The 14,762-nt window shown below is 43.1% G+C and overlaps 1 protein-coding gene across 1 annotated transcript; it reads right to left on the bottom strand.

Moving 5' to 3' along the window:
• Positions 1 to 2,977: 2,977 nt before the first annotated feature.
• On the bottom strand, positions 2,978 to 6,243 carry LOC120452915 (histidine-rich protein PFHRP-II). The gene is made up of 2 exons (XM_039637378.2): positions 6,068 to 6,243; positions 2,978 to 4,670 (listed from the first exon to the last, which is right to left on the bottom strand). Exons 1-2 carry the CDS (start codon positions 6,077 to 6,079, stop codon positions 3,537 to 3,539), a joined length of 1,146 nt encoding a protein of 381 aa, XP_039493312.1. The 5' UTR covers positions 6,080 to 6,243; the 3' UTR covers positions 2,978 to 3,536.
• Positions 6,244 to 14,762: the final 8,519 nt, after the last annotated feature.

Raw genomic sequence — 14,762 nt, 5'->3', positions numbered from 1 at the left:
TTAATTAGCAAAGCATGAATAGTACTAAATAACTTATTTTTTGAAGTAAATTTTATTATTTAACCTAAATATTTTGAAAGACAAAATGTGAATATTATACCTCCTGTAAATTTATAAAATTGTAAATAAAACTATATTTATATGTTCAGTGTGGGGAAAATTTTATTGTAATAGAAACAGTTTAATTTATTAACATCTATAAACAAATTATATTTGAAGGTACTTTAAAATTCGAAGCTAACCTGATTTGCTAATAGATTGTTCACATATAAAATTAAAAAAACAAATTTAGTAAATGTTTTCTGTTTATATAAATATTTATTAATAGATACAACTTAATAATATATAAAAATTTACCTGCATTTAAATTCGCATTTAATTTGTATTTAAGCGATTAGCAATTAGAAACATAGGCAATTGATATTTAATTTGTTATTTAAAGGAGGAAATCATGAATTATTCTTCCAGTGTTAAACACGCTTATGGCTCCTTTCTCATCCGAGTAGCAATTTATTTACACAACAATTACCGATATTTTCGACACTCCAGCTTTTGCAACATGTATTCAAATCAGATCAATTAGACCATAAATTAACGCCTAAACCATAAATTAAATGTATGTAAAATATAAGACCCATTTGACCGAAGATATGCAAAATGCCTCTCGACGCCAGTGCAACGCCCACCAGACTAAAGACTAGAGAGCGTCAGAGTAGCAGGGCCCGAAATCGCTTTCGGATTGTGCTGGCTTAAAGTTTTGTGTTTACCCAACAGCTGTGTCAGTTAAAGCCAGAAATCCAGGCCCTAAGCGCTGGGCCAAATGCCACACACAACAACTGGCCAAAACAATTCTGGCGAGAAACCACAAGGGGCTTCGATTGGTTTGCTTAACTGGTGGGCAAATGCAAATGCAATTCTTCAAACGGAATGAAATTTTTGAAAGCTCGGAATAAGAAGCGAGTGCAAATCAACGCTAACACTTGCAATAATATTGGTTGTTCGAAATTAGTTGGAAGCAATGTTGCCGTTGCACATTCACTTTTGGCTGGAACCTGCGACCACGCCCCAACACTTGCGGCCAAATGGGCAGTGGTTCCATCGAGGTGAATATTCGGATTCGGATTCGGTTGCGGGTTCTGCTGGCCAATTGGTCAGACTACCGATTTAGCTGAGTGCCAAATACTCAGAGCTGCAGATAAACACAATTCGGCGGGTAATTCGAACCATTTTGAGGCTTTTATGTTCTGCTTGGCGTGTAATTAAATTAACTGCCGGGTCAGTAACCGGATCGAAACAAACTGAGACTCTGAGCCCCACCTGCCCCACAAGGTCGCATATTTTTAAAAACGATTTCACTTATTGCCACCGTTAGCCGACAATTGGTCGTAAATCGAAATGCCAATGCATGCTTAATTAAATGGCAAGCGACCCATCCCCAACGACGTCCCATAATTTACGATAACTCGAGCTGGGCCCCTTTGTTTATGCGTGGAAAATGGAAAATTGAGAATCCTTGCCCACACTTTCACCTGCCGACTGACCTTTGCGTGCCGGCCAGGAGTTGTTAATTTTTAATTAGCTACCAGCCTGCCTGTGAAATAAACTAGCCCCTCCCTGGCTCAAGGTCGTCGATTGGGCCGAAAGGTTGAACTTGGAGTCAAGAGACCACAGCTCGTCGAACATTTATTGGGGCACATTCATTCGAACTTGACAAATGCCTGGAAATCTATTTACTCAAATTGTTTGCCAAGCTTCAGTATTCGAATAGTTCGAGTCACCCGAAGTCGAGTGACACATTCCCCGCATAAGACACACAATTTTGCAGGCGGCTGGGCAAAAAATACAGGACTCATACCGCATTGATTGATTGTTTGTTCGCTCTCAGTGTCGTGCCACATGCAGCTATTTCCTGGTGGGGATTCAAAGGCCACGCCCACATAGCAAACCGCCCACCGGCCCACACAGGGGCATTTCAACAAGGAACCCACAAACACATATGTATATGCATGGGGCTATGCAAATTTCAATCGTTGCATTGCAAATATTTATGTTCCTTTCAATGCAGTCACTGTGGGTGGATTGGTGGGTGGTGCTAGTTGTGCGGCACCAGTAGTGGTTTAGGTGGTTGTTCTGGGTGGTGCGCCAGTTGACCTGAGACTGGGAAATATGCGACAGAGTTTAAAGTAAACGGAATTTCCCTTCCCTTTTAAGGCCAAGCCGTAAAACTGGATGCCCTTTTAATTAATATTACAAGTATATTAAACAAGAGAGAACGCTATAGTCGAGTTGCCCGACTATCTGATACCCGTTACTCAGCTAGAGGAAGTGCGAAGGAGAGTCTTCCACACTGACAGTTTTTGGTGGTTTGTGGGCGTTAGAGTGGGCGTGGCAACATGAATCGACAAACTTGCGCTGCGTCTATGACTCTGGAGTCTGTATGCTTAATCTCAACTTTCTAGCTTTTGTAGTTCCTGAGATCTCGACGTTCATACGGACAGACGGACAGACGGACAGACGGACATGGCCATATCGACTTGGCTATTTATCCTGATCAAGAATATATATACTTTATATGTTCGGAAACGCTTCCTTCTGCCTGTTACATACTTTTCAACGAATCTAGTATACCCTTTTACTCTACGAGTAACGGGTATAAAAAGTTTCAACTACTTTAAATAAACAAGTTTGTTTAATATGCATAAACTTACAGTCTAATAAGAATAATACGTTTTTATTATTTTTGTGTAGAAGCTTTATATTCTGTTTTAAATAATTGTGTGAAAAACGTCAATAATTTCCATAAATATGTTAAAAATTAAAAAAGAAATATATCATTTATGCTGATGTAGGGAAACTGCATGCTTAGAAGCATGATTAAAAAGCAAGTTAACATTGCATCCTGGTGGTCGCTGAAAACAATATTTAATTTCCAACTCTCAATGCCACAATACCAACGAATAATCCAAACACTTCAAAATGTGATCAAATACATTTTTGCAGTTTATTTGTCTGTTTGCAGGTTCATATATAATATAGATCTATATCTGGTCGGATACATAAAAATTACAACTGTTATTTACAACATACTCATACAGCGTTTCTCAATCGAAGTATCAGGGGAATAAAGATTATAGATATAGATTTTCGGAGGAAGAGGAATAAAGAGAAGGCGTAGTACAGATAGAAGTATGTAGGAAGGTAATGTGTGTGCTGTGACTGGATCAAAAATCCAAGTCGGTCAAACCCCAGCGGGCAAGGAAGGCTTCCGGCGAAGCACTTCAATCTCCCGTGTGTAGTCGCTTGTAGTTTTCCGTGTTTTTGTGGCAGAGGTTAAGATATAGCAACAGCATAGAACAGATAGATGTATAGAAAGACAGAGAGTTGCGAATGCTGCATAAAAGTGGCACTGGCGTGCGAGTACGCAATGCAAAGTTACGCATACGCTACGCTGGCTTCGGTATTCGGTTAGTCAGAATGTATAGAGATGCTCGTCGTCGATCGGAAGTTAGACACTCTAAGTGCCAACCGCTGGCCACTTAGTAGTGATCGTAGTGCGCGTGGTACTGACCATCATCCTCGTGTCCATTGCCGCCGTAGTAGCCACCATGGCTGGCGGGAGCTCCATGTCCGGCTGCGGCCAACGCATTCAGATGCGCGGCGCGGGCGTGCTGCACCTCAGCAGGCTCCACGGGCACGCCGTTGTGGATGACCGGGATGTGGATGGGGCCCTTGTGCGCGTAGCCGGAGGCGTAGCTGTTGTGGCTGCTGTGGCTCTGCTCCCAGCGTCCGTCGTAGCTGCCATCGTCCCAGGATCCGTGCGAGGCTCCTCCGTGGGCGGAGGCCTGCGACAGGGCGGCGTAGTGGGCGGCCTTGGCGTGCTGCACCTCGGGCGTATCGACGGGCACTCCATTGTGGATTACGGGCACGTGATAAGCACCGTGGTTGATGGGGGCAACGGCATGTCCGGAACGGGCGGCAGCATGGGCAGCGAAGTGGGCAGCCTTTGCGTGCTGCACCTCGGGCGTCTCAACAGGAGCTCCATGGGCATGAGCCACCTGACCCAGGGCCTTGGCGTGGGCGGCATAGTGTTCGGCTTTGGCGGCCTGCACATCGGGAGTATCAACGGGCACACCTCCATGAGTCAGCGGCACATGGGCGGCCTGTCCGTATCCCCATCCTCCGCCGTAGATAGAGCGCTTGTACAGGTGGTGTCCTCCGGCATTGTGGGCGGCAGCAGCGTGGGCAGCGGCATGGGCGGCCTTGGCGTGTTGCACTTCGGGAGTATCGACGGGGACGCCTCCGTGGGTCAGCACCGGGATGTGGATGGGTCCGTGGGCGTAAGGAGAATATGCGCCATGGGCGTGGGCGGCGGCATAGACGGGAGCGGCATGAACTTGAGAAGCCTGAGGCAGATTGGTGCCCACGGCGTTGAAGCCATGATGCGGATCAGCGGTGTAAGACACCGACTGCAAATGACCATGACCATCCAAATAGGAGTAGGACCCGCGCGTGGTGCCGTCATGGCTGCGCGTCTCGTGCTTCTGTGAGTTGGGATCGGCGTATCCGTAGGAGTAGGTGTGGCTGTGCGGGTCTAGGTGCTGGTACTGTGTGGAGACGGCTCCGTGCCACGAGGCGGACACCGTCGAGACCAGCAACGCTGCGGTAATAAACTGAATAAAAATGGAAAATTTGATTTAATTATGGTTGGTGTTGAATATATTTTCTTAAATGTTAAATTACAAACAGCGGTGTGGTAACTTAACTCATTTTTAAGACATTTAAATGTGATGCATTTACGAAAGACATATTAGTTGTGTATCTCACATTTTATGAAAATAAACTGAGGCATATGAAAATGCCATAATTTAGGTAAGAATACAATAATATTTGACTGTACCTCTGTGGGATTATAATTAAAAAACTCGTATACGTTCATTTGTTTGAATACTTCTAATGATCAAAACAAAGTGTATACATGTTTCTCGCAGTGCAAAAGGTGTTATACGTGGGACTATGTGACTGCTCAATAATTACTCGTGCGGTAGCCACCGCCCAAAATCGTTAATCGCAGGTGTCATTCAGTGGAAGCTTATAAGCCGCCTCTGCTAACCTAATTACAGGCTTTTCGCTTTTCTTGCTCTTGCGCTAGCGTTTTCCTCTCGCTTTTCTTGCCCCACACGCCCATCTTTTCGCTTTTCTCCTGGATTCGCTTTTCCAGTCGTTTCGCTTTTCAGAGCCGCGAAGCGCAACCGTTAGATTCGATTCCCAGATATGCAGTCAGTCAGATATTACCGCATGCGGCGCGATTATGTACCATATTATGTGTCAGCAGGTGAGTGGGGCAGAAAGTGGTGGAAAAACGGTTGAATAAACTGTCTGACATGCAACATGTCAACGGCTTATCAACGGGATTTCGCACTGAGTTCGATGGCAGCTGATGGTTTTCTGGGTGGTTCGCTTAGCATGACGAACAGGTGGCACTTTGTTCGGAGCGGAACTTAAGCGAATTAAATTGAATTTACAGAAGCAATGCCAGTTTAATTTTAAGCCAATTGCGCTATGACAGATTAAAAGAATGCCAGGAATGCATTCAAATTTAATGGCAAGTCACTGTCATGCTGGTGTTTACTTTTCGAATGGCTGTCAAAATCCAATTTAATCATTTGGTGTGGTATGCACACTACTCTTTGGGTACGGATTAACATATCGCAAAGATCGAAACTAAACAAGCAGCTGTACTATTTATGTGTCATCTAGCTAAGCCTGGGCGGCTAAGGACTTTGGTAGTTCCTTTAAACTACGATTTTAATGAACTAAATTGTTAAATAATGAAACATTTCAAGATATTAAGAAACAATCAATTTTATATACTTTTGTATTCTTTTATGGTTGTACTCCAAGAAAACTACATTACTGCCACATGTAAGAACGTGAAACACTTTTTTGTAAAACGTGGAAATAAATATCCTTTACTCCTCACAATTCCCTACACATAGCCATTGGTATTATTTATAACTTTAATCCTCTAGCTCGGCGTTATCCTTTCGGTCCCAGGGCGCATACTTACGAATGGCTTCATTTTAGCTAAGATCACAAGATTGAGCTTCGAAAAGGAGTTTCGGGGACACACTGACGAAAGCGGAAAACTAACTACACACGACACACGGCACAGGCACTGGTCGCTGGACGCTGGTTGAACCTCCTAGAACCACGACTAGGACTGTTAACGAACTGTGCTGACTGCTGGCTGGCGGCCCTAATATATACCGCCCGAGACCGGCGAGACCGGAGAGACCGGAGACTGGGGATTGCGGATTGGGAGCAGAGACACCGCAGCCGAGACTCCGGCTGAGACGCCGGCGCATGCGCAACATTGGTAACAGCAGCGAAAACACCGCAACACCAGCAATATCGGACAAACAACAAAAGCCAACGAGAGCAAGCGCAGAACAATGTGTGGTACCAGTTCCAGAGTAATCGAATTACAACTTTAATCGGGGCTCGAAGCGGGTTTTGGCCAGAGCCGAAGTGGATATCGCAGCCGAAGAATGTGTATCAATCGCTTCCATTGCAATGGAGCGACACTGCATCATGTTGCTGACGTGCAGTTGCACCGGCAACATGTTGCTGGTGCGTTTTCTTCGCTGCGTTTGTCACTATAGAAAAATTCACAGCTGCCATGACCTTGCTTTCAACGCGATTTAATTGCCGGTTTTGGTTTCAACCGGGCTTCAACATTAGGCGATTAATGTATTTTATTTGATGGTGTCTTGGGGGGCTACCTCTTTGACTTCCGCGGTGCGGTGCGGACAATTAGCACTCATTATTTGGCCACGGGATTGGGCCGATCTTATCGCTCAATGCCTTTCCAAAAAACGCCCAAAAGCCCCGCCCCAAGCGCGCCGCTCGATCAAATTAAAAAATTCTTACCCACCGCTTGCAACATGCCCCAACGGGGGCCATAACGAAATGTGAGCTGGCCAATTTCTGGGCGTTTGCCTCTTTAATCATTGAACTGCATCGGAAAACGAAACGAACACTTTGCAAATTAAAAATAAGAAAAACGAGAGCACTGCCCAAAGAAGCAAGCGGAAAACAAAAGACAGCAAAATGTATTTTCTATACGCTTTTGGCCACCGTGGTTGCCACATATTGCAGCATTTCTTTGCTGTCCGCTAATCTAGATGTTGCACTCACAAGTGCACTTGGAAAATCAAGATTCTACAATACGCAAAAAAAATAAACCGAATTATTGTTTTTGTTTGTTAATGAGCTACCCTTAACTAAGGATAATCCTTTAAGGAAAAAATATTTGTCGAAACCTAGATGTTTAAGAAAACAATAAAAAAAGATTTTGAAATAGATTTCGAGGGAATAGCTTTTGTATAAGCATTTTTTAACTCTTTGAATAGAACTTACGGATTAATAAAAAAAAAAACAAGAGAGAACGCTATAGTCGAGTTCCCCGACTATCTGATACCCGTTACTCAGCTAGTGAAAGTGCGAAGGAGGTCTTCAACACTGACAGTTTTTGGCGGTTTGTGGGCGTTACAGTGGGCGTGGCAGCATGATTCGACAAACTTGCGCTGCTTTATGCTTAATCTCAACTTTCTAGCTTTTGTAGTTCCTGAGATCACAGCGTTCATACGGACGGACAGACGGACATGGTCATATCGACTCGGCTATTGGTCCTGATCAAAAATATATATATATACTTTATATGGTCGGAAACGCTTTCTTCTGCCTGTTACATACTTTTCAACGAATCTAGTATGCCCTTTTACTCTACGAGTAACGGGTATAAAAATGTATCACACAATTAAACCTATTAAAATGAATTAATAAATTTTGATTCCATATCTGTTCGTAGTTCCAGAATATTCAATTTTTTCTCCAAGTGTAGCAGTGAACCTCTCTTGTCTGTTGCAATGTAATGAGTGCTTGCACCCCGGCTAACTTTGATTATTTGCATTCGATAAGCGGAATCCGGAGAGCGTGTGGCTATATGCCTATGGTATATATAGGCTATATGGCACACTCCATATTCTCGAGCTCGTATCGGCAACTTAATTTGTTTGCCTTTGCCTGCCACCAATTTAATTTGAATAAACCAACTTCAAACTGCTCTTTTGAACCCGCATGTGCTGTTGTTGTTTTTATGCGCGGGCGGGCGATCAGTTTGGGGCGTGTTTGACATTTTTGCGGTATGCGCAACATTATAAATTATATTTTTTGCCGGTGCCACTTTTGTTTTCATTTTATTAGCTCGGCCCACTGTCGACAGCTGTGGGCCGACTGCCTGAATGCCTGAATGCCTGACTGGCTCAAGTGCAATCCACACATTTGTGGATTGTCGAGGTGCCCACCTTCAGCCAGTTCCAACCCGACCCGACCCGATCCAATCCAGCTCCATTTGCGAGCGGCGTCTGTAATTATGGTCTTGGCTTTCCGTGCGAACGCAACTGGTCGGGTGTCGGGCATATGAATTGTGATCGGTATCTGGGTGAAAATGAACTAATTACCAGTTAATAACGCCTATTATGCAATCAGAATCAATTTATCTAAATGCATTCCTAATCTATGCGCAGCCATGCTGAAGTGTATTTTTAAATTTAATTCTTTAAATGCTATCAAAATCTAAATCGTTCAATATAATTTAATTGACTTGGTTAAAAATTGGTTGAAAAGGAAACTAGTATAGTTAGACAATATTACAATATGAAGTATATTTCGGAATTTTTGTTTTGAAAATATTACCCCAATTTTTTTCAGTGCTTCCCTTTTGGGCTTACTCATTGTTTGTTTAGCACGTTCCAATGCCAAACTGTCTTTCCCTCAAATAAAAAATATTAAAAACAATTTTGTACCACTTGCAAGTTCCCAGAGTTCTCTATTTTTGCAGTCATTGTGGATTTTAAGATTCGGGGAATGCCAAGCAATTGCAAAGAGCTAAGAAACTTTCAAGTAGACGTAGGTTGGGCAGCCCCCCTCTAGTTTTACAGGTACTTGTTGCCTTTTGATCCATTTGAATATATGCAAATCAGGGCTGGATGCAAGCCGCATAGATGTTTTCCCATAAATTGCCTGCTCGATTTCAGCCTTAATTCAATTGCTGTTATTTACAGTTATGGGCCGAAAAAGAACATTTGCATCTGCATCGGAATTACCTCCGTGTGGGCAGGTGTTGAGGGTGCAATCGGTTGTCTTTCGATTCCGATTGCATACGTGGATGGCTAAATCATGTTCAATTAATTGAACTAACTGTTAAACAACATAATTAAGATGGATAGCGGGTGGTGGTGTTTTATAACACTCGTTCAGTGGCAGTAGCTGGCCACTTGCGACCAGCGAAGCCATTAGGCAAATGAAGCGTGGTCCGTTTCCAGTCGGGGCAATTAGTTGTAATTAATATATAAAATCCTGCCCGCAAGACAATAAAATTCTTCATGACGTTTCACAACTGAAACTGGCTTGGCCAATACCAGTTGCAATCGGAATTAGCTTGGCAACACCATCGCCCATGCCTTCTAGCCTGGTCACGCATCAACTGGCCAAAAGACGGTAAGGCTGTAGTCTAAAAACTCCTTAAAAAATATATGTTCACCAACTAACATGTTCCTTAAAAAAAAATTTAACAGGTAATGAAATAGATTTATGTGTTCGCTAGTGTTCATTTATCTTTTACCAAAAATGGAAATCAGGTTTCTTAAATTATTCATTAAAGTCGGCGAAAGTTGGTAAGTGTTTAAAATGTTATATACAATAAGATGGCCATGAAATCCGCGATTTCGTCCCATCGTACCATTTTGGCATTGAAATTCTTCTATTAGCTGGTTTTGCCTGTTCCGGACGGTATGCCCTGGTTTGCCCAGCGATGTGGATGCAGTGAAGCGTTGAGTGCCTTTCGGCCATGCGGATGCAATCGGGGTGTAAATGCCCTCTTGGAAATGGCTAATTGAAGGCAACGGCAATAGCAATCGCATTGGTCGATTTCGTTCTTTGCCTCACTTTTGCGCTTTTTCGTTCTTACACAAAACTACAAACTGTTGCTTCGAATATTTGCGGTGAATTACAAATGTTAATTGGTCCGCCAGTTGTGGCCATAAGACAAATAAGTTTATGATGCGAGAATCGAGCATTTATTGGCTACAGGGTGGTAGAGTAGGTTCACTTGGTACTTAGTACTCTATTGCAAGATTCCGTAAGTTTCCGCTTCCCAGCTTTAATTGCCCCTAAAAGAATGTATACAAACACCCTGTCTGCTGCCATTCAATAATTAATTTAATGTACTAAGCGTGCAGAGGCAAATAAATCATTAAAATTTATGAATTTAATTGGCTTCAATTATTGCCGCAGATAAAACCTCTAGCAAGCTGCAACAACACTAATCGAATTGGATTGAAACTATAATACTGTTCGGTATTTGACTTCGAATCGTGTTGAGTGTTTGGCGATTCAATTCAATTTTGTTTCGCGAACAGGGGCCACCCTAACGTGGAATTATGAAAATTATAACCAGGGACTTTGGCTAACATATTATTAGGGTGTAGCTGACGAATGAACCGAGTCCAGGTGGGGCGCAACCATATCTTTAAGTATATGTATCTACATCTGTGTATAAATCGGTATCTGGCATTTGTCACATGGGGGGACCCAAGCTAATTGGCAGAATGCTGGTGGGGTTAACCAACCCAAAGCTGCGGGCGTAGCCAACAGAAAATTAAATTGCAAATTTCCAAAATGATGGATTGGCAACGGGCAGAGCCAGAGTTTTGCTTTGGGATGCCGCTGCAAAGTGGTAGCTGCAGTTGCGCAGATTCATTCCTAGTTGGCCAACGTGGGAGGGTTTAGATGCGGTAATGGGCTTGGGTTCTCAGCGGTATCTGCTGCGATCTAATGGCCCAGTTTGAAACTGGTCAGAGGCACAGCGTGGCAGGCTTCCAGCCATAAGCAATTTGACACGTCACAAACGGGTTTCTGTTCACTTGCAACATCTCGGCCTGCTGCGAGTGGTCGGTTCACCAGCTGGGCGCCAGGTTGATACCCTCGCCACACCCACACTTGGCACCGGGTTCCTGCAGTTGACACACTCGTGTCCTGGCCCACAACGTCGCACAGTCACGAATGGCCAAATTTGATATTTCCATTTTCTAGCAACGCAAACGCGTCGTCATGCCGCAACCCCGTGACATAAAGTGCGCCAAACGAATACTTAAAATTTTTGGAGGCGCACCCGGCCAACGGGCACAATAAAGATATGGGGAGACATGAAAATCCATAGCTAACCCACATGCATAAAACGAGACCTTAAAACTCCAAGCTGACCACCCACAGATTTTTGGTAACATGTGCAGTCAGCCGGGTGAACATAAAGTTGGCCAACAAAGTAAACAACCAGGATGGAGCGTAACAAGGGGTCATAAAACGTACCAGAATGCTGCACGCTGATGTCTATTTTATTTTGTTCAAATGCACAAACTCATAAAAGGAGTGCCCCGAAAACTTAAAATGGCCCTCGGACAGCTACCATTGGTATAGGTGAGAGGATAACCCAGGCTGTAATTTATTGCTGGCATAACAATTTCATGCTTACATCAAACCGGGATTAGAAGCCCTCGCATTTCTCGAACCTGTCAAATCCCTATTTTTCAAATTGAGCCACGTGCCACGGCACACGTACAGTAGATAGGTATAGTGTGCACGGTGTATGGTGGCTCCGCTCCTCCATTATTCATAGCCCACTTATGAAGGTCACGCCTGCTACGCCCACGACATCCGCTCGAAATGTTAGTAAAATGTCGACCTTTGGCATTAAGTCCGATTCGATATTTGGGAAAATGTGAATCCGAATCAAGTACGGCTCGCTTTTGGGGCTCTTATCCATCTGTCAAATCGCCTATCTGACAGCCCAGCAGCGGTCTCACTTTCAAATCCACGCTATGAGTGGAACTTTCGGGGAGATGTCAACTGAGAAACAAAGTAACAAAGGTCACGTTCGGTGTCAGCACAGCAAGACTTTCAATTGATGGATCGGGTCTGCAGGTCAGTGGTTCGGTGCTTTTGTGGTTTCAGGGCTAATTATACAGTGGACAAGTGGGGAAACTGATATCCTACCTGCTTCAACATTCCCGTGAACTGCAGCCAACTTGACTCAAAGTTCATGACACTGAAAGGGATTAAAAACTAATTAGGCGAGCTCGTAAATAAAAAGGGCAGAGTGCAAAGTGGAAAGCTAACGAGGAAAACCGCAGACTGGCAGGCGGTTAGTTATCCCTGCTTTTGATTTTATAAAGACAAAAAGAGAGGGCGATAAAAAAGCCAAGCGTCCTGCAATTTGTCTACTGGCTAATTGCTGCTCATTCTGCCAACTACTTCTGTAGATCCTTCGGAAGTGCCGATGCAGGCCATTTAAAACTTTACCCACTGGCTAATTACTGCAATACCATTTGCATAATCCGCCGCAATCGATTAGCACAATCGCAACCACAATATAAAAGTTGGCACACGAAGTGTGAAAGTCCGTCAGGAAAATTGTACGATTGTACTGCCACTGCAATCAAAGCAAATCAATTGGAAATAAATTGAATCGAGCGGAGGCAGCCCGCATTGCAATACGCTCACCACATTAGTGACAAGTGTGGCAAATTGCCGCCAACCACACCAATTACTCGGCCCGGTGGCGCATGCGTGCTCGCACACCACTGCGTATACGCAATCTCAGGGACAGCCCCGAATAAAACCAGTCGCAGTTGTGCAGTTTCCCGCCAGACGGGAATTCGTGTTGAAAGTCAATGCCATGGATCCAATCGAATGTCGAGTTGCGTGAAAATTACGTGTTGGTTAGAAACAACCTTGGAGCAATGATTTCCGAACTGAGTTTGGTGTCAATGGCGAATTGTAACCGCATTTAATAAATAGGGACCAAAAGAAAGAAATTAATATTATTCTTTGCATATATTAGGATCAAGGTATAATATCTATCTTAATCACAAATTTTCTGGGGTTGACTCAGATGTCAATAAAAAAAACATAAGAAGCGGGAGTGCCTCGACTACCAGATAGCTGTAGCAATGCGAGGGGGAAATTTTAAAGATTTTTTTCATATCGTGGAAAATTGGCAAGTTAAATAGTCAAATAAAATAAAAGTAAACACATTCAAAGATTAGTTTTTCGTAAAGTATTATATTGAAATTATATTGAAATCAAACCTAGATAGGAACACAATGTAAAAATATATTTAATATTTGCATGTATATGATGCAAGATTTTACTGGTTTCGTGGAAATTACATTTCTGTAAATATCGACAAGCCGAAATATACCTGTATATTTACTAGCAATCAATTACTGAGTTTCTTATGGGTTGCCCACTAAACTACAAACACAGATTTCCCAACCTGAGCTATCTCGCTTTATGCAATAACTAACTTTAATTGGCCACAAGTCCTTAGCACCGCATTTCTCTCAAGCACGGAATTAGTTAAGCGATACATTTCCATATCAATTTCCCAAGCCCGTCTTGCTGCAATTTGGACAACGACAGCAATAGCCACTTGCAGTCGGCATGCAAAATAATATAAAGCATATCGAATGCCAGACGGCAGCAGCAAAACCACCAGCAGCCTCTTTCAACTAAAAAAACAACACAGCAACACCTCTGCGCATGCGCAGCTCGAATCGGTTGGGAATTGCAACGCTGGCGGGTGGTCCGCTTGTCAGTGGAAACAGCGGCAGGGCAGTAAGTGGAAAACATACACTCTGCACAGAAAGCAGTTGTGGCCAAATGAAATGTTAACTGCTCATAAAATAATATGGCTCTTTTGTAAGATCGTTATGATAGCTTATATTATGCCAGACAAACGGATGAAACTATGTGATGGCAGTGCACAACAGTCCACAGGTATATTGTTTTTTAGAACGCTATTAATTTTTTTTTAATTATTTTTGAAACGCATTGGTTTTACACCTGCACCTAAAGCAGATTTATTTTGCTATTATTTTTTTGCCTTTTTAAGTGCTAAGCAAATCTAATAAGTAATATTATATATCATGTAGCTGGGACACCACAATAGTGTATACACTATTTTCCAACCAATTGATGATATTAGAACCAGATTTTGTTCATTGTGTACTGACCAGGGAACCGCAGTGGAGGCGCCGCAATAGTAGACGCCGACAAAGTGCAAAGTCACGGATGAATGAGCCAGTCGGAGTTGGCTGGAACTTTGCTCCAGCGATTCGTTTTAATTGATTTTGTTTTGCTGCAGGAACTGGGCTCATGAAACGCACCGCTTCACACCCCACCTCAACCATTTTGCTGGCTGGGTAGCCAAAAATCCAAAAAAATCAGCGCTTGACCAACTAATTTCGGCCAAACATGACCGACCAAGGAGTTGGCAAATACTTACGGCCATTTCCAGAGTCTCCTAATTGTGAGCACCCTCTCGCTTTTGCTGTTATTGTTGTAATTGGCACGGTTGGCAATTCTTTTTTGGCTAATTTTTGGATATTGGATTTTATACTCGTATTTGTGTGTGTTTATTTTGGTTTTCAGTATTTCCATTCGAACGAATGCCCGTTGCTGACAATTTGCAATACACAAAGTTGCAGTTTGTTTTTGTGTGTTTATGCAATCAAAATTCTTTCTGTTCCCGGGCGAAAAAATCAAAAAAAAATGCTAAAAAAACGTCCGAGGCAACAAAAATGGCACGAATGGCACTTGTGGGTGCAATTGTAATTATCCTCATTTATGTTGTCTGGCGG

Source organism: Drosophila santomea, chromosome 3R, assembly GCF_016746245.2.
Source record: "Drosophila santomea strain STO CAGO 1482 chromosome 3R, Prin_Dsan_1.1, whole genome shotgun sequence".
In the NCBI taxonomy this organism is placed as follows: Eukaryota; Metazoa; Arthropoda; class Insecta; order Diptera; family Drosophilidae; genus Drosophila; species Drosophila santomea.
Note: the sequence above shows the minus strand (reverse complement) of the source record. Positions and strands in the feature narration are given on the sequence as shown.